The sequence below is a fragment of the Trichosurus vulpecula genome, chromosome 2 (genome assembly GCF_011100635.1).
Source record: "Trichosurus vulpecula isolate mTriVul1 chromosome 2, mTriVul1.pri, whole genome shotgun sequence".
Classification (NCBI taxonomy): domain Eukaryota; kingdom Metazoa; phylum Chordata; class Mammalia; order Diprotodontia; family Phalangeridae; genus Trichosurus; species Trichosurus vulpecula.
In genome coordinates this window covers 9,288,087-9,305,201 of record NC_050574.1, presented here as the reverse complement: position 1 = coordinate 9,305,201, position 17,115 = coordinate 9,288,087, and the positions used below count along the sequence as shown (strand labels likewise).

At 56.6% G+C, this 17,115-nt stretch overlaps 2 protein-coding genes across 5 annotated transcripts; both read left to right on the top strand.

Moving 5' to 3' along the window:
* Positions 1 to 1,642: 1,642 nt before the first annotated feature.
* Positions 1,643 to 5,973, top strand: ZNF628 (zinc finger protein 628). The gene is made up of 3 exons (XM_036742732.1): positions 1,643 to 1,697; positions 2,326 to 4,766; positions 5,085 to 5,973. The coding sequence occupies exons 2-3, from the start codon at positions 2,331 to 2,333 to the stop codon at positions 5,670 to 5,672; spliced, it is 3,024 nt and encodes a 1,007-aa protein (XP_036598627.1). The 5' UTR covers positions 1,643 to 1,697; positions 2,326 to 2,330; the 3' UTR covers positions 5,673 to 5,973.
* Positions 5,974 to 6,157: 184 nt separating this feature from the next.
* NAT14 (N-acetyltransferase 14 (putative)) lies at positions 6,158 to 16,295 on the top strand. 4 transcript variants are annotated; one of them, XM_036742735.1, is made up of 3 exons: positions 6,158 to 6,483; positions 6,786 to 6,907; positions 14,919 to 16,295. In XM_036742735.1, exons 2-3 carry the CDS (start codon positions 6,836 to 6,838, stop codon positions 15,462 to 15,464), a joined length of 618 nt encoding a protein of 205 aa, XP_036598630.1. In that variant the 5' UTR covers positions 6,158 to 6,483; positions 6,786 to 6,835; the 3' UTR covers positions 15,465 to 16,295. The 4 variants fall into 4 exon arrangements, with proteins under 4 accessions (XP_036598630.1, XP_036598631.1, XP_036598629.1 ...); XM_036742736.1 differs by lacking the exon at positions 6,158 to 6,483 and adding an exon at positions 6,609 to 6,694 and having other exon boundaries at positions 14,919 to 16,278; XM_036742734.1 differs by lacking the exon at positions 6,158 to 6,483 and having other exon boundaries at positions 6,677 to 6,907; positions 14,919 to 16,278.
* The last annotated feature ends 820 nt before the right edge of the window (positions 16,296 to 17,115 follow it).

The window sequence follows — 17,115 nt, the reverse complement described above, 5'->3', positions numbered from 1 at the left end:
CAGTGTATTATTGGGAGGGTTGCATCCAGCTGGTCTGTGGCAATCTCAGGACAGCCTGGCTCTTTCTGAGTTCAGCAGCTCAGCTGGGTCTGCAGATCTCACTGGGTTCCATGTGCTATGGGGAGGTGGGGGTGGTTGTGGAACTGGGTTTGGAAATGGAGAGGACTGAGGGGCTGGGGAGAACAGCCAGATTCCCCCCAGTGGTTTAAGTGACACAGGGGACCCTCTGCCTTTATGGAAATAGATGAACTTGAAGCTTCACACAAACTCTGCCCTTTACAGATAGAGATACTGAGGCCCAGGGAAGGCTTAGGAGGCAGGCTGGGCCCTTTCTACAAGCAGGCTCAAGTCCATCCAAGGTTCTCAAACCCAATCGTGGAAAAGGAGAAGGGCGCATGCCCAGTAGCCCTGGGCTTAGTTCGCATAACGAGGGGAGCATGCATCCACGGTCACAAGGTTTGAGACCAAGGTTGGATCGGTCAGTGCCCTTAAACGAACAGGGCCATTTAAAGTAGGAGCATATTTTGTTTGGGGGGTGGGGAAGAGCAGGAGGTCCATTTTGGCCCCCATCCTGGAAATGTAACAGGCCTGCTGGGGTGGGGGTAGTTAGCTTGGCTTCCTTTTGGTCCTGGAGCTTGACTGGGCAGAGCCCAGATCCTCTGAACAAAGTGAGGACCATTTCCGGGGACTTTTCCTCCAGATTTGTTAATTTCACCAGAGGCAAGAACATGGAACTGCTCCTTGGTGTGGGAGATGGCCCACTCTGCAGTCCCTGACGCACAGCCTGACTGGGTGGGTGGGGGATTCTGATGGTGGGGGATCTGTAGGTAACTGGGGTGGTGTGTGTGGGAGGGGGTGTTTCCAGACTCCCATCCTTGGCCCACTGAGGGCCAGGCCCTTTCACTTTGACCACTGTGAATTATCCAGGGAGTGGGACCATCTGGCCCCCCAGATGGTTTCTCCAGGCACCTGGGACCAGCTCATAGGCATCAGGTCCAAAGCGGCCTCCTCTTGAGCCAGCAACTTCGTCCATCCTAAGGGGCTCCAGGAGCCTGTCCGCCCGCATCCCCAGCAGATAGTCTGGTAAGCCAGCGATCAAACGGTCCTCCAAAAGAACTACAACTCCCAGAATGCAGGGGTGCTGCGGCGCCCAATCGTGGAAAGTGAGAAGGACGCGTGCGCAGTAGCTCTGGGCTTAGTTCGCATAACGAGGCGAGCATGCGTCCGCAGTACGCAAGGTTTGAGACCAAAGCAAGAGACAATATCTAGCAAGTGAGCACGCGCGCTGACGCAAGAGACAGAGTGATGAAGATCCACAAGTCTCTCAAGGAGCCGCGGAGGCGGCCATGGAAGATTGCGCGTGCGCTGTGATTCGACCCGCAGCGGGGTGGAGCCTAATTTAGGAGGTCGCCACGCAAAATCTAGGGTTACGCATGCGCACTGTAGCCCCCCCCCCCCCCAGAAGAACCGAGACTACTGTTCCCAGAAGCGCTCGGGACGGTCAATCAACTTCGCGCATGCGCAGTGACGCACGAGGGAGACAGTTTGTGTGCGCGGCCGCTGCCGATCAAGCTTGGCTGCCTCGCGCCGGGGGGCCTTTGGGAGGCTGTTCTCCCTCCCCGGCCCTCCCGGAACTCCCACCTTCCCGGCATCCCCTGCTTCAGGGCCCCCCGTTTCCCCTCCCCCCGAAGCCGCAGGTAAGAAACCAAGGAAGGGAGAAAACCGATGGTGGGGGGAGTTATTGGGGAGAGAGGAAGGGGACCTGGAAGGGCGTGGCCAGCGTGACCGGAAGGGGCGGGACCAAGCTAGCTTCCCGACGTCTGTTCTTAAGGGGGAGTCTTCTTTCTCAGGTCGGCAGGAAAATAATTTGGCCTCTTAAAGGCGCCTGTCAGATTCTTAAAGGGGCCAGAGAGTTCATGGGGGATGGGGAAGAGACAGCGGCCAATACCCGCATTTGCGGAAGGGGAAACTGAGGCCCAGCGAGGGGAGCAGAAGTTCCTGGTCCCAGGATCCATCAGGAGGCTGTATACTGCCCTCCGAGTGCCTCAGCTTCTTCTTCTGGAAAAAGGGATTGACCTCTCCAAGCTCCCTTATCTGGCCTCCTTCTTGTTCCCCCTATGCGACAGCTCATCTCCCACCTCTGCGCCTTTGCCCGGGCTCCCTACCTGGAAAGCTCTCCCTCTTTCCCCACCTGGTTTATGCTCCACCGCCCCCTGGGGCTTTTCTGATTGCCCCCTCCCTCCTTTACCATATTGATTTATGCATATCCTTCCTGGCACACAGGAGGCTCCTAATACCTGCTTCTTGACGCTCTGATCCTCGCAGGTGCCATGGTGGGCTCCCACCTGGACGTGGCTCCAGCTCCACCCACCGAGGGGCCCGGAGAGCAGGCGCCCCCCCCTCCCGGCCCGCCGCAGGCGCCGGCGCAGTATGAGTGTGGGGAATGCGGCAAGTCCTTCAAATGGTCATCCCGCCTGCTCCACCATCAGCGGACACACACAGGAGAGCGGCCCTACAAGTGCCCGGACTGCCCCAAGGCCTTCAAGGGCTCCTCGGCCCTACTCTACCATCAGCGAGGCCACACGGGTGAGCGGCCGTACCCCTGCCCAGACTGCGGCAAGGCCTTCAAGCGCTCGTCCCTGCTGCAGATTCACCGCAGCGTGCACACGGGCCTGCGCGCCTTCACCTGCGCCCAGTGCGGCCTGGCTTTCAAGTGGTCCTCCCACTACCAGTACCACCTGCGCCAGCACACGGGAGAACGGCCTTACCCGTGCCCGGACTGCCCCAAGGCCTTCAAGAACTCGTCCAGCCTCCGCAGACACCGCCATGTGCACACGGGTGAGCGGCCGTACCCCTGCGGGGTGTGCGGCAAAAGCTTCACCCAGAGCACCAACCTGCGGCAGCACCAGCGGGTGCACACGGGTGAGCGGCCCTTCCGCTGCCCTGCCTGCCCCAAGACCTTCACCCACTCCTCCAACCTGCTCCTCCACCAGCGCACCCACGGGCCAGCCCCGGCCTCGGCCTCCACGCACCGCTGTGAGCCCTGCGGCAAGGTCTTTGCCTCTGATGCCTACCTGCAGCGCCACCTGGAGACACACGCTGCGGAGGCTCCACCTCTCCCTCCGCCGCCCCCTCCCCCTGTGGTCCCTGAGCTCTTCCTGGCTGCGGCAGAGACCACGGTGGAGCTGGTCTATCGCTGTGGGGGCTGCGAGCTGGCCTTCGCCAGTGAGACCCTGCTCCTGGAGCACCAGCCCTGCCCCGGGCCTGGGGTGGAGGCTGCTGCTGCCCAGCCTGCAACCTTTACCTGCTCTCCCTGCGGCAAAGCCTTTAAGACGGCAGCCGGCCTGTCTCGTCACCAGCAGAGCCATGGCACGGCCGGGCCGCCGGCCTACCGCTGTGGCGGCTGTGACCGAGCCTTCCCCCAGCTGGCCAGCCTCCTGGCCCACCAGCGGTCCCACGCTGAAGAGGCAGCGGCAGGGCGCCCGCTGCCGCAGGCCGAGGCTGCTGAGGTCACCTGTCCCCAGGAGGCTCCAGCCCCAGGTCCAGCCCCGGCACCAGCAGGCGACCGGCCCTACAAATGTGCTGAGTGTGGCAAGGCCTTCAAGGGATCCTCCGGCCTGCGCTATCACATGCGTGACCACACCGGGGAGCGGCCCTACCCTTGCGGGGAGTGTGGCAAGGCCTTCAAGCGCTCTTCACTGCTGGCCATCCATCAGCGTGTGCACACGGGCCTGCGCGCCTTCACCTGCGCCCAGTGCGGCCTAACGTTCAAGTGGTCCTCCCACTACCAGTACCACCTGCGCCTGCACTCTGGGGAGCGGCCCTACCCCTGCGGGGAGTGTGGCAAGGCCTTCCGCAACACATCGTGCTTGCGCCGCCACCGCCACGTGCACACGGGGGAGCGGCCTCACTCCTGCAGCGTCTGTGGCAAGAGCTTTGCGCAGACCTCCAACTTGCGGCAGCACCAGCGAGTGCACACCGGGGAGCGGCCCTTTCGCTGTCCGCTATGCCCCAAGACCTTCACTCATTCCTCCAACCTGCTCCTCCACCAGCGCACCCACTCAGCTGAGCGGCCCTTCACCTGCACCATCTGTGGCCGTGGTTTTGTGATGGCTGCTTACCTCCAGCGCCACCTCCGGACGCATGCCCCGGCCCCAGTCACGACCACGGCCACAGCCCCCACGGCCACGGCCCCTGCTGCCACCCAGGACGTGCACGTGGTACCCCACCTTCAGGCTACGCTGTCGCTAGAAGCAGGACCCAGCCCGGCCAACTCACAGACTTTCCTCCTTGTTCAGACAGCCCAGGGCCTCCAACTCATCCCCAGCAGTGTCCAGCCCCCCAGACCCACACCTCCTCCACCCCCAGCCACGCCCAAGGTCATCCTGCTGCCAGCCTCTGGGGCTAGGGCCCGAAAGGGCCCAAGGAATGGTGGGAGGGAGGGCCAAGGGCCTGGGATGGTCTGGCTCCCAGGGCCTGGGGCCGTTGGGGGACAGGGAGGTGGGGGCAGCATTGCTGGAGGTGGGGGGCAAAGCCTCATTGTCTTACAGAGTGTGGCCAGTGGAGAGATGGGGCAACAGGAAACAAGTGGAGTTCGACTACAGTCTCTCCGGCCTGCACAGGAAGTGACCACGGTCCAGCTACAGCCTGCGCAGGAAGTAGCCACAGTCCAACTACAGCCCACACAGGAAGTGACCACGGTCCAACTGCAGCCCACACAGGAAGTGACCACGGTCCAACTACAGCCCCTCCAGCCTGCACAGGAAGTGACCACTGTCCAGCTGCAGCCCACACAGGAAGTGACCACGGTCCAGCTCCAGCCCACACAGGAAGTGACCACGGTCCAACTACAGCCCCTCCAGTCTGCACAGGAAGTGACCACTGTCCAGCTCCAGCCCACACAGGAAGTGACCACGGTCCAACTACAGCCCCTCCAGTCTGCACAGGAAGTGACCACTGTCCAGCTCCAGCCCACACAGGAAGTGACCACGGTCCAACTGCAGCCCCTACAAACATCACAGGAAGTGACCACGGTCCAACTCCAGCCTCTGCCCCCCACCCCAGATGTTTCCCTGCAGCTCCAGCCAGTGGCCAGCCCACTGGCCAGCCCTGGGGGGTCTGGTGGGCCAGCAGAGGCTCAAAATCTGCTTGTGGTGCAGGGTGGGGCTGGTGAGGAGCTGCTAACAGCCCCTGGGCCAGGAGGAGAAGCCAGCTCAGGTGATGGGGGTGGGGGCAGCAGTGGAACTGTGGTTCAGGATGTGCATTTTGAGACATTACAGACCGCAGAGGGCCTGCAGAGTGTCCTGGTACTGAGTGGGGCTGATGGTGAGCAGACCAGGCTTTGTGTGCAGGGAGTGGAGACCCTCCCTCCAGGCCTGGCTGAGTCAACTGCCCCAGGCCCACAGGCTCAGAAACTTCTCATTATCCGAAGTGCCCCAGCAGCCCCTTCGGACCTGGCAGAGAATGTGCCAGGGGCTGCCCTCCAGCTGCTGGCTGCCCCTCCCAGCCCAGCCCCCATGCCTACCGGGGCTCCCACTGGGACTAACCCACAGGTGGTCCAGGTTGTCCCTGGGGCAGCAGCGGGGCCCACTAGTGGGGCTGCCCAGCCAGGGCTGCCTTCTATTCACATAGTACAAGCCCTGCCTGCAGTGCAGCTGGTGCACACCTTCTGAGGGAGGCCTGAGGGACTGGCCTCTCCTCCTCAGCCTCAGCTGGGGCCAGTGTACCAATAATGAAACTCATCTCCTCTCCCTCCTCTTCTTCATTGGGAAGGGGCAGAGGGCTTGTGGTGAACGGGAGATCCCGCAGAAGCAGCCTCACACGCCAGTCCAGTCTTAGCAGCGTTTATTAATGCCCATTACGTGGCCCCTGCCAGCCTTTCCCTTGCCTGGGGCCCACCCTGGCCAAGCTCTTCCCTTCCAGGGGATTCGGGGGCCTCCGTTTCCCACTCTGTAAAATAAAGAGCTAAATGTCTACGGCCTGCGATTCAGTCATTCCAAGGGGGCTTGGGGTGGTTCGTGGCCAGGACTTGAGGGGCCCCACCATCATCCGGCCGAGAAGGGGGTGACAGATGACTTGGGGCACTCTCACCCTCCCATCCCTCCTGCTCTTGAGGCCAGAGCCAATGAGCTCCCTTGGGGAGTTGCCTAGCAACCGCAATCCCCCGGGGCGCCGCCGGATGGAGAGGATGCGTCCTCCGAGGCTCCTGAGTCTGGCGAGTGCTGCGTCCCGCCCGCTTTCCCAGCCTGAGATCTTGGCCAGGGCACTTCTCGAGGTGCAGCGGAGGATTCCCATCAGGAGACCCGGCGCTGTCAGCTGCCCTCCTCTCTGAAATGGGGGGTGGGGCATCGGTTGGCTAAGGTCATCTCAAAGCATCCCTTGAGCTTCAGCAGTGGGGATTGTGGCCGACAGATGCCCCACCCACCTACCCTGCAGCTTCTCCAGCTAACTTCCCACCCAACCCCCTCACCATCTGCCTGACAGGTACCTCCCCCGACCCTGTCCAGAATGGAATGTTCCGTCCGCTCCTAAGACTGCCCTCCCCAAGACTGGAGGCGTGGGGCCACAGTCAGGTGGGAGAGGGGCGTGGCGGGTGGGACCATGGCTGACTGGAGTAGAGGGGACGTGGGTACCCGGGCGGTCCCATTGTTGGAGGGGGTGCTGTGTGCTGCCTAGGCAGAGATCGCTGGGGGAGGTACTATTATCTCCAAAGGAAGGGGGAGGACAGCTGGGGAAGGAACCATTACCGAGTCTGGCGGGGGGCTTTCCCTCCCGTTCTCCCGCAGGTAGACGGACCTTCAGCTACCCGGGTTAGGGGGGCGCCCACAGGGGTGACATGGCCCCCGACCACCTGTCCGTGAGGCAAATGCGGGAGGAGGAGAAAGCCCTCGTCGTGGAGCTGCTGAAGGTCTAAGGCATGGGGGGAGGTGGGGAAATGAAGGGAGGGGGAGGGGAACGGGCCAGGTAGCCCCCCCACCCCTGCCCGAGTCCTCGTTCCGCCCCAAGCCAGACAGCCTCCTCCCTTCCATGTGCCCCCAGCGGGGCCGCACCACAATTCTCACCAGCCCGTGTCAGCTGCAGCCCTTCCCCTCGTGTGGCTGAACCAGGGTCACCCCTCCCCCAAATTCCCAGCAGCCCATCCGCCCAGTAGGCCCGCAGGTCCCTGCCATATACTGCCCCCCCTTCCCAGGCCCAGCCAGCCCCTTATCGGCAGTGTCTCCCCAGCCACTTAGCAGGACCGCACGGGACCATTCCTTCATGGCATTCATTCTGCAAGAGATTCCTAAGAGCCCACTACGAGCCAGGTGCTGCGCTAGGTCTCAGGGGTACAAGGCCTAGATCCAAGCAGTCTCTCCCCATACACACACACCCCAAGCTGCTTTACATTCTGGGCACCGTACAGGAAACCTACAAAGTAGCTGAAGTATGTTACAAAGATGTTACAAAGTAGCATCAATGGGAGTAGAAAAAGGCTTTTTGTAGGGAGTGATGCTAAAGCTGAGTCGGAGGGGAGGAAGGAGGGCATCCCAGGCAAGAGGAGCAGCCTGGGCAAAGGTAAGGAGGCAGGAACTGGCATCTGGTGCTCTGGGAGCAGCAAGTTATCCAGTTTGACTGGAGTGCAGTAGGTAGAAAAGTCTAGATTTTATTCCCAAGATTGGAGCAGGGGGTGACTGGTCCGAGCTGTACTTTAGGAAAATCCCAGTGTCAGCAGCAGGGCAACAGATGGATTGGAGAGAGGAAGAGAAGAAGGAAAGAAGGGAGGACAGCTTTCATCCAGGCTGGAGCCAGGAGGCCCTTAAGGAAGTTGTGCCTGGCTGAGGGGAGGGGAGAAAGGTGGGACAGGATCTGAGGATTCCAGGGCCCTGGGCCACAGCCTCCTAGCTCCTGCCCTGGCCCATGGGAATCCTCCAGCCCCTGTTTGAAGCCCTCCAAGGAGGGGAGCCCTTGCCTGGACGCAGCCCTGCATTCTCCTTGGGGAGTCTGCCAAGCAGGGAGCTTTTCCTGGAGCCTGAATCAGCCTTTCTGAGTTTTCCCTCTGGGGCTCCCTCCTCCTGCCTGTCCTGAAGCACTATCATCCCTCCTCACTCTTCCTTTTTCCAGGCTAAATGTCTCCAGTCCTATAGCTAGTCTTCCTGCAGCATGACCTGGAGGGCCTCCATCATCCTGGTTGCCCCAAATTGGGATCTCCTCCAGTTTGTTATTGTTTTCTTAACTGGGACCATCTGGAAGGGAGCAGAGTACTCCAGATCAAGCTTTGTCCAGATGAGCAGAGCACATGGGATTATCACCTTCCTGGTCCCTGGCTCTCCCCACAAAGCCCAGGTGTGTTCTGGCTTCCCCCTCCTTCTGTTGACTCCCATTGGGCTTACGGTTCACTAAGCCCCCTGGATCATTTTCTGACAAACTGCCACCTAAAGATGGCTGCTCCCATCTTGTCCTGGTCACCTGGATTGTACCTAAGGTGATGATTTTATATTGATCCTTATTGAGTTTCATCTCTTAGCTTAAGCCCGAGTTTTGAGCCCATCAGAGTCTTTTGGATCCTGACCATCACCCAGTGGGCCACCCCTCCCTCCTTGCTCCATGGAGTCTCCAAGTTTGAGGAGCATGGCATCTACTTTATCCCAGTCATAGATGAAATAGCCTGGAGCCCCACACAGATCCCTGTAGCACTCCACTGGAGACTGTTTTTGTTGAACTATAAACCACCACTTCTTGAGTCTCTGAAGTGCTCTGACTGTAGTATCCACTCCATCTGTGCTGCCAAAATAGTGTGGGCAATTTCACCTGGTGCTTCATAAGCTAGAGTCGCAGCATTCTCTCTGGCTATCATTGTAGCAATTTTGCCCAAAAAGGAAATGAGGTTGTTCTGGAATGACCATTTTCTTTTCATTTTTAAATGCACATAATCCCCCAGACTCCTTCTGCCCCACTTTAAAAAGGAAGGAAGGAAGGAAGGAAGGAAGGAAGGAAGGAAGGAAGGAAGAAGGAAGGAAGGAAGGGAGGGAGGATGGACGGATGGTAGGGAGGAAGGAAGGAAGGAAGGGAGGAAGGAAGGGAGGAAGGAAGGGAGGAAGGAAGGAAGGGAGGAAGGAAGGAAGGGAGGGAGGAAGGGAAGGGGAAGGAAGGAAGGAAGGGAGGGAGGAAGGAAGGGAGGAAGGAAGGAAGGGAGGGAGGAAGGAAGGAAGGGAGGAAGGAAGGGAGGAAGGGAGGGAGGGAGGAAGGAAGGAAGGAAGGAAGGGAGGGAGGGAGATCTTTGTGTCAGATGTGCAGAGTCAAGCAAAATCCATCCGCAGCTGGCTGTGTCTGCAAATGTCCATCCCCCTGGCTGAAGGTCATTCTCACACTTCCTCCTTGAGTTTCTGGACTCATGGTTGGTCATTGCATCGATCAGAATTCTTAAGTCTTTCCGAGTCTATTCCCATTGTTGCTCTCTTAGTTCTGCTCACTCTGTTCCATTGTTGGTACAAGTCTTCCCAGTGTCTCTGAAACTCTTCCTTTAGACATTTCCAGTGCGACATCAGTATTCCATTACATTCATGGATCATAAGCTGCTCAGCCATTCCTTGGTCGATGGGCATCCCTTTCATTTGCAGTTCATGACTGTAACAAAAAGAGTTTCACAATGTTTTTGTACCTATGGAAACTTTCCCTCTCTTTTGGGTGTCTTTGGGGTCTAGTGGTGGTATGTGTGGGTCCAAGGGCGGGCATGGCTGAATGTCTTTGGGGGCCATTTTTCGAATTGCTTTCCAGAATGGTCAGACCCATTTCCAGCTCCAACAAGACCATGCCAAGCGCCATTTGTTCCCTAACCCCTCCAGCATCTATCATTTCCCTTTTTGGTCATCTGTGCCAATCTGATGGGTGTGAAGTAGAACCTCACCAGTTTTCTAAATTGGCATTTCTCTGATTAAGAGTGATCTGGAGCTTTGCATTTCTGTTGATAGCTTGGATTTCCCCCTTTACAAACGGCCTCTTCGGATCCTTTGAAAGGGAGGGAAAAAAGAAGGGAATCAGCTTTTGTATAGCACCTACCATATTCCAGGCACTGCGCTATGTGCTTTACACATATTCGCAAAGCATTTACAAATATGATTCTGCTTGCTCCCTTTATCGGTTTTTTCTTAGAAATTGGAATCCATTTCCCGTGTATCATGGATACCAGGCTATGACATGTTCTTGATGGAGCTGTGGTGACTCTTTGTAACCCCCATTATTCCCCTTTTGAGATAGCTCTCCCTTTAGTGAGCTATTCTAGAAAGTGTTTAGGAATCAAAGTCAATCTTCTGGCTTATCGTTCTCGGATTCAGTTCTCTTTCCTTTTTTGAAAATCATGACAACATTCACCCTCTCTGGTCTTGCAGTGCCTCCCATTTCCGCCAGCTTTCAGATGTCAGTGGGAGAGGCTTGGCAGTCACAGCTGCCAAATCTCTCAGGACTTAAGGATGGAGTTCCTCTGGCCCACATGACTTGAGTTCGTCAAGGACAGCTTTTTCCTTATTGATCTTGAGTCTTAACTCCCTGTGAGCCATTTGCCGCCTTTCATTCCCAGAGCCAAGGTCATTCTCTTGGCAGATAAAATGAATGCTTAGAAAGGGGCAGCTCTTCTCTCCTAGCTGCCCCAAGCAAAGCACCCTTTCCCATCTCTTCTTTGATCCTCCTCCCAGTATAACTAAAGGAGCCCTTTTTTGGTGTCTTTAGCACCCCCTGCCCAGCCTCAGGCTGTTCTGAGCTTTAGCATTCTTTTTTAAAATTATTTTTATTTGTATTTTTTTCTGAGGCAATCAGGATTAAGTGACTTGCCCAGAGTCACACAGCTAGTAAGTGTCAAGTGCCTGAGGCCAAATTTGAGCTCAAGTCCTCCTGACTCCAGGACTGGTGCTCTATCGGCTGTGCCACCTAGCTGCCCCAAAAGGAAGCCTTTTTTTTTTATTTTTTGAGGCAATTGGGGTTAAGTGACTTGCCCAGGCTCACACAGCTAGTAAGTGCAAAGAGAGTCTGGTCTGAGGTCGGATTTGAATTCAGGTCCTCCTGACTCCAGGCCCAGTACTCTATCCACTGTGCTACCTAGCTGCCCCTGAGCTTTAGCATTTTTGGTACTTGTTGCAGGACTTTGCTACATCCTTACAGTCATTTTGTCATCTGGCCTTGTTCTCGTACATTTGTTCTAAGAATCTAATTTGGGTGTTGAGCTCCCTGTGCATCCACATAGTTCCCCTCAAACAAATATTATTTTTTTCCTCATTGGAATGTCCCACTTATGTCTTTGGAATTTCATTCTTGAGTATCTCCCATCCCTCCTGAGTTGATTTGCCCTGGAGTATTTTAGACCCTGGGATCCTTACTAGCCTTCTTTTGAAGCATTTTGAATGTACTTTCCTGAAATCTAGGCATTCATTCCAGTTTATACCTGACTTTCCTCTCCTCATTCACAGGCTTTAAGATAGAATGGTGGCTTTGCCCTGGGCTTCCATCATTTCCTTCCCAGCTACTAGTTCCCCCTATTAATGAGAATCATATTCTGAATAGTATTTTCCACCCTGCTCATTCTTCCACCTTTAAAGAGGATGAAATTATCACTAAGGCAAGACAAGAACTTATCAGTAGCTGATCTCCTTTTGGCAAAGAGAGAGAGTGGGAGAGAGGAGGAAAGTCGGGGGGTGGGGAGAGAAGAGGGAAAGAGAGAGAGAGAGACAGAGAGATAGAGATAGAGAGAGAGAGAGAGAGAGAGAGAGAGAGAGAGAGAGAAGAAACAGAGAGGGAGAGAGAAGAGACAGAGAAGGAGAAGAGACAGAGCCAAAGAGGGGGAGAGAGAGAGGGGGGATAGAGAGAGAGAGAGTGCTTTAGGAGATGTCTGAATCTTGGAAGTCCCCCATTACTACTGTACCTTGCACTGGTGCCAGGCATATGACCAGTTTCCCAAGCCATTCATCTAAGTTCTCCTGTAGTACCGTACTCCAATGACAACATCTCCTGTTTTTCCCTCCAGTGACCTTCAACCAAACTCTGACATCCTTTCCCGCTCTGCGCTGCATGAGGATAGCTTCTTAACCTCCAGGGCCATCTCTATCTTCTTAGCAAGGAAATTGCCTAACAGAAGCTGTTTTTTATTCCTTTCTCATTCTTCATATGTTGAAGTGTTTCTATTTAATGACCATTAAGTTGGTTCGCAAGAAATTAGTCAAAATGCCTGCCCAGTGTCACCCCTTCGCCACCTCCTGTTTCCATCAGAGGAGTCACATTCATCCAGTCATATCTGAGGCATGGCTTTCTCCTGTTCCTCAGCGTCACAGTGAGAGATAGGAAGACACATTTATTTCCTTCAGTGGTACTTCTAATTACTCTCACTTCTGTCAGCTTTTTAGAGCTTAGGATCTGAGCAATATCCAGAAGAACAAGTAAGATAACGTGACTGATTGACTCTGAGGGGTGAATGAGAGTGAGGAGTGCCAACCTAGATTTGGGAACTAGGGTGACCAGGAGGATGGCGGTCCCAGTTTGGAAGAGGGATTAATTTGTGGGAAAGTCCCCTAGTAAATGTGCATTTATTAAGCTCCTACAAGTTGCCAGGCACTGTGCTGAGCTCTTGGTATACAAGGAAAGAAAAAGCCCATTCCCTGTCACAGTCTGATGGAGGACACAATGTGCAAACAAGGAGGTACAAACAGGAGACGAGACAATTCTAGAGGGTAGACAGAAAGTGGAGGGTGACCAGGAAGGGCTCCTTGCTTCAGCTGAGATGTGAAGGGAGCCGGGAAGCAGCGGTGAGGAGGGAGACAGGAGGGAGACAGCCGGTGAAAATGCCCAGAGGGGGGAGATGGCCCATTTGAGACACAGCAGACTATACAGAAGCCACAGGGATGGGCATCTGTATGGTGTGGGGTTAAGCACTTTACAAATATTATCTCATTTGATCCTTGTTAGAATCAGTAATATTAGTCCTGTTTGGCAGTTGAGGAAACTGAGGCAAACAGGGCTAAGTGACTTGCCTAGGGTCTCCTGGCTAACAAGTATGTGAGGCCAGATTTGAACTCAGGTCTTTCTGACTCCAGGCCCAGCGCCTCATCCACTGAGCCACCTTGCTACCTCTACATAAAGAAGAGCAAGGTGTAAGAAGCCTAGAAAGGTGAGGGTGGGACTCTAAAAACCAAGCAGCATTTTCCAGTTGATCCTGGAAGCGATAGGGAGCTACTGGAGTTTATTGAGGAAGAGCAGTAACATGATAGGACCTGCACTTTAGGAAAATCCCTTCGGTGGCAAAAGGGAATGGACTGGGGAGTTTAGGGAGACACTGAGGCAGGCAGACCTCCCGGCAGCTATGCCGTAGTCCAGGCATGAGGGGGCAAGGGCCTGCAGCAGGGTGGGAGCAGGGTCAGAGGAGAGAAGGGAGCAGGTTGGGGAGATTCGAAGAGGTAAAACAGACCGTGGCCAGGACTTGGGTATGGGGGTGATAAGTAGTGGGTAATGCTGGAAGTCGCCTCATTTTCAAGCCTGAGGGTCCAAGAGGATGGTGATATTCTCTACATTAATAGGGAAGGTGGAGGGGGGAGATAATGAGTTCTATCGAGGCATGTTGAGTTAGGATGTCTGACACTTCCTTACAGTCAAGGTGACTGCTAGGGGGTTGGAGATGGGAGGTTTGGGCTGGATGCATAGATCTGGGAATCCTGGGCATTTCTAGCTGGTGATTGGATCTATGGGAGCAGATGAGATCACCGAGGGAAATCATAGAGCAGGGAAGATGAGTTCTGCTTTGAATGTGTCGAATTTGATGCCCACAGGATGGACAGTCAGAGTTGGCCATCCAGGCCTGACTGTCAGGAAAGAGACTGAGGTGGCCCGAGGTCTTGGGGTCACTAGCCTGGGGGTGATTGCTGAACCCTTGGGAGCTGATGAGGAGGCCAAAAGAACTAGGGAAGGGGGGTCCTGGATAGCATCTGGAGGCATGTAGGGCCACAGGTAGGGCCTGGGATGAGGACAACAATGCATCAGGGGGAGACTGAGGCAGGAGGAGAATCAGGAGAGCTGTGTACCTAGGGAGGAAAGAAGAACCTCTCCCTCCAGACTCCTACTGGCCTCTTTTCACCAACAAAGCTCTCCTCCTCTAGCCAACCCCCCCCCCCTCCACAGCATTCCAGCCTATCCCCTCCCCCCAGGACTCCCAGAAGCCCCTTCCCTCCCCAGTGTTCCCTCCCCTTCCTCATGGGCTCACTCCTTCTTCCTCAGATCTCTCCTCAATCCCCTCCCTTCGTCTCTCAGTGTTCACACCACCTTGTGGCCACCCCACATTCTGCTCAGGATTCCTCCCAAACCTTATCCACCTCTGGCTTCCCATTAGCTCTTCCCCACCATCCTCCCTCTTTTGAGATTCCCTCCATGATCTCCCCCCACGCCGCCCCCCCAGACTTTGACTCAGTGTCTTCAATAGCTCTTGCCCAACCCCTCCCCCCAAGTTCAGCAGCTGCTCCTCTTCAGTATTTTTACATTTAATTTATTTTCAATGAACAAAAAACATATTTTCTCTCCCGGGACCCTTGCCCCTCCCTCCCACCTTGCCCTCCTACTACTGATCCCTTCCAAAGCTCTCCCACACTGTTCCTAGCTCCCTTCCAGAAACCTCTCCAGGGTTTAGCACAGTGCCTGGCACATAGTAGGTGCATCATTAAAGCCCAATGACTGGCTGATCTGGCCCCTGAGTATTCCCACCAGCCTGTTTGCCTCAATGGCCCTGCTAGACCCTATTCTCCAGTGTTGCACCAGTCCTGTCACCAGAGGCTCCCTCAGGGGGTGTCCTCACCAGCCCTTGCCCCTTTCAGGTCCTCACTATCCTCCCAGCAGCCCCTCCCTGCCAGGGTCCCCACCAGTGAGTGCCCATCTCTCTTTCTTTGTGCCTCTGACTTCTGCCCCTTTATCCTCAGGATGGGGTGAAGGACACAGAGAACCGCGTGGCCCTCCACGCCCTGACTCGGCCTCCCGCCCTCCTGCTCCTGGCTGCTGCCAGCAGCGGTCTCCGCTTTGTCCTGGCTTCCTTCGCCCTGGCCCTGCTCTTGCCCGTTGCCCTGGCTGTGGCTGCCCTCAAGCTGATGGTGCGGATGCAGTGGGGTTCACTCCCCTCAGACTCTGGCCTAGGAGGCCCTTGGGTGGCTGTGTGGGGACCTGATGATGTGTGCGGGGTCCTGGCTCTGAGGCCTGGCTCCAGCGGAGGCAGCCTGTCTGTAGCTCGCCTGGCCGTGGCCCGCTGGCACCGTCGACGTGGCGTGGGCACGAAGCTGCTGGCCTTCGCTGAGGCCCGAGCCCGGGCGTGGGCCCGCCAGGCGGGGGGCCCTCGAGCCAAGCTCATAGTCCCTGCTCCAGTGGGAGCCCGAGGGGCTACTGCCCTCCTGGAGGGAAGAGGCTACCATCCTGAGGGGGGCTGGGGCTGGATGGGGCACACATTTGTGAGGGAGTTCACAAAAGAATTCTAATGCCCACTGCAGCCCCTCCACAACCTGGCCTTGGTGCAGGGAGAATGGGGGCCATTCAGGACACCTGCCTGCTTTCAAGTCTCAGCTCTGGCTCTGGCCCAGTCCATGACCCTGGGCCTGGCCCTTCTTCTTCTGGGTCTCCATCACCCCCTAGGGAAGGGGGGAAAGGATACTTGCACTGCCCACTTCACAGGATTAAATGTGGGGGATCACCCTTGGCCCATCCTCAAGCTGCTCCTTTTTTATACCAGTGACTCTTGGATGACCCCCCCCATATCTCCCCTGCCTGCTATGGAGGTCCTCAGGCAGTCGGCCCCCTCCCCTTTTTCCCTGCATCTCCAGCCACCTTTGGATGGCTCTGCTCTCCCACCCCTGACTGCGCACCCTCAGATGGTTCTGTTCCCTGCCAGGATCTCCCAAGGTTCCCTTTCCTCTCAGAAGTCCCTTCTCAGACATCCCTCCCCCAGATTCCCTGAAGGTCCCTGCAGACCTGGATCTCTTGCCCTGTCCCCCTCAGCTGACCTTCAGCCCCACTGGACCCCTCTCCTCAGAGCTCCCTACCCAGGGTCCTTTATCAAGCGCCCTTAGTGACCTTCCCCTTTTCTGGGGACCCTCCATTGGGGTTGGACTCCCTTCTCCTTGGATGCCTGGATGCCTTCCCTCTGCTTTGAGGATCCACAGAGTGATTTCCCCATCTCCTGCTGCCCCTGGGGCTCTCCCACACCTTGAGATGACCCTCCTTCTCTGCCTTGGGTCTTTCTCTTCCCTCCCATTCCTCCTTTCCACTCACATCTGTTTTTATACCCATTGTTAATAAACTCTGAAACTCCCACCCGCCCGCCTTCCTGCCTCCCTCTGCCTTGATGCCTTTTCCAGGCCCACCAGCCCCCTTTCCAAGGCCTGTCTGGCCCCAGAGCTGCATTAACATTGGGGGAGGTGGAGGCTGGAGAGAGGAAGGGAGGTCTGAGCCACTGCTACCCCTGGCTCCCCCCAGGCCCCAGGCAGGCCGGGATGAGCTCAGGCTGCAGGGCCCATCCCCTGCCAACCTTGATGACTCACGCTCCCCATTAGCACATTTTTTCCGCCCCACATCTGCCTGCTGAGCTTGGGGGCCAAGTGTCTGCCCCCGCCCCACTCCTCTTCCTCCCCCTCCAGCCCTGGCCAAGCCACTCTCTCTCACCCACTCCTTTGCTCCTGGGGCTATCCGAGGGCAGCCTGGCCTTCCCCCTGCCTCCGGACAGGTCGACAATAGAGAGGGACCTGCAGCTTGTGCTTTGCTGCCCACCCTCCAGTTCAGTGGTTCTTTCTCATGCCCAACAAATGACTCTTGGCTGGATGCTGAGCCCCGTGGTTTGGACCGTTATCCAGACATCCAGACAGGCCCCTCTCCCCTAGGGACAGTAGATGGTGGATTAGGGCAGGGCAGCTAGTCTGCTGTGGGAGACGGTGATAAAGCCCCAGAGAGGCTGGGTGCACCAGCAGAGACCTCGAGAGACAGGCAGAAGCAGAGACGCTCAGAGCAAAGGACACACACAAACTGTGGCGGGGAGGGGAGCCGAGGGGAGAGGGAGGTACACTGAGGCAGAGCCCCAGGGCTGGAGGCCACTCCTCAGCCGTCAGACCCCTTTGGCAGGTCTCCCAGCTCAGCACC

Coding starts and splice junctions, on each gene's coding strand:
- ZNF628 (XM_036742732.1), top strand. CDS start 2,331: ATGGTGGGCTCCCACCTGGACGTGGCTCCAGCTCCACCCACCGAGGGG. Junction 4,767..5,084: donor CCCTCCAGCCTGCACAGGAA/GTGACCACTGTC, acceptor CTGCAGCTCCAG/CCAGTGGCCAGCCCACTGGC.
- NAT14 (XM_036742733.1), top strand. CDS start 8,140: ATGACCTGGAGGGCCTCCATCATCCTGGTTGCCCCAAATTGGGATCTC. Junction 8,323..14,918: donor GCTCTCCCCACAAAGCCCAG/GTGTGTTCTGGC, acceptor CTTTATCCTCAG/GATGGGGTGAAGGACACAGA.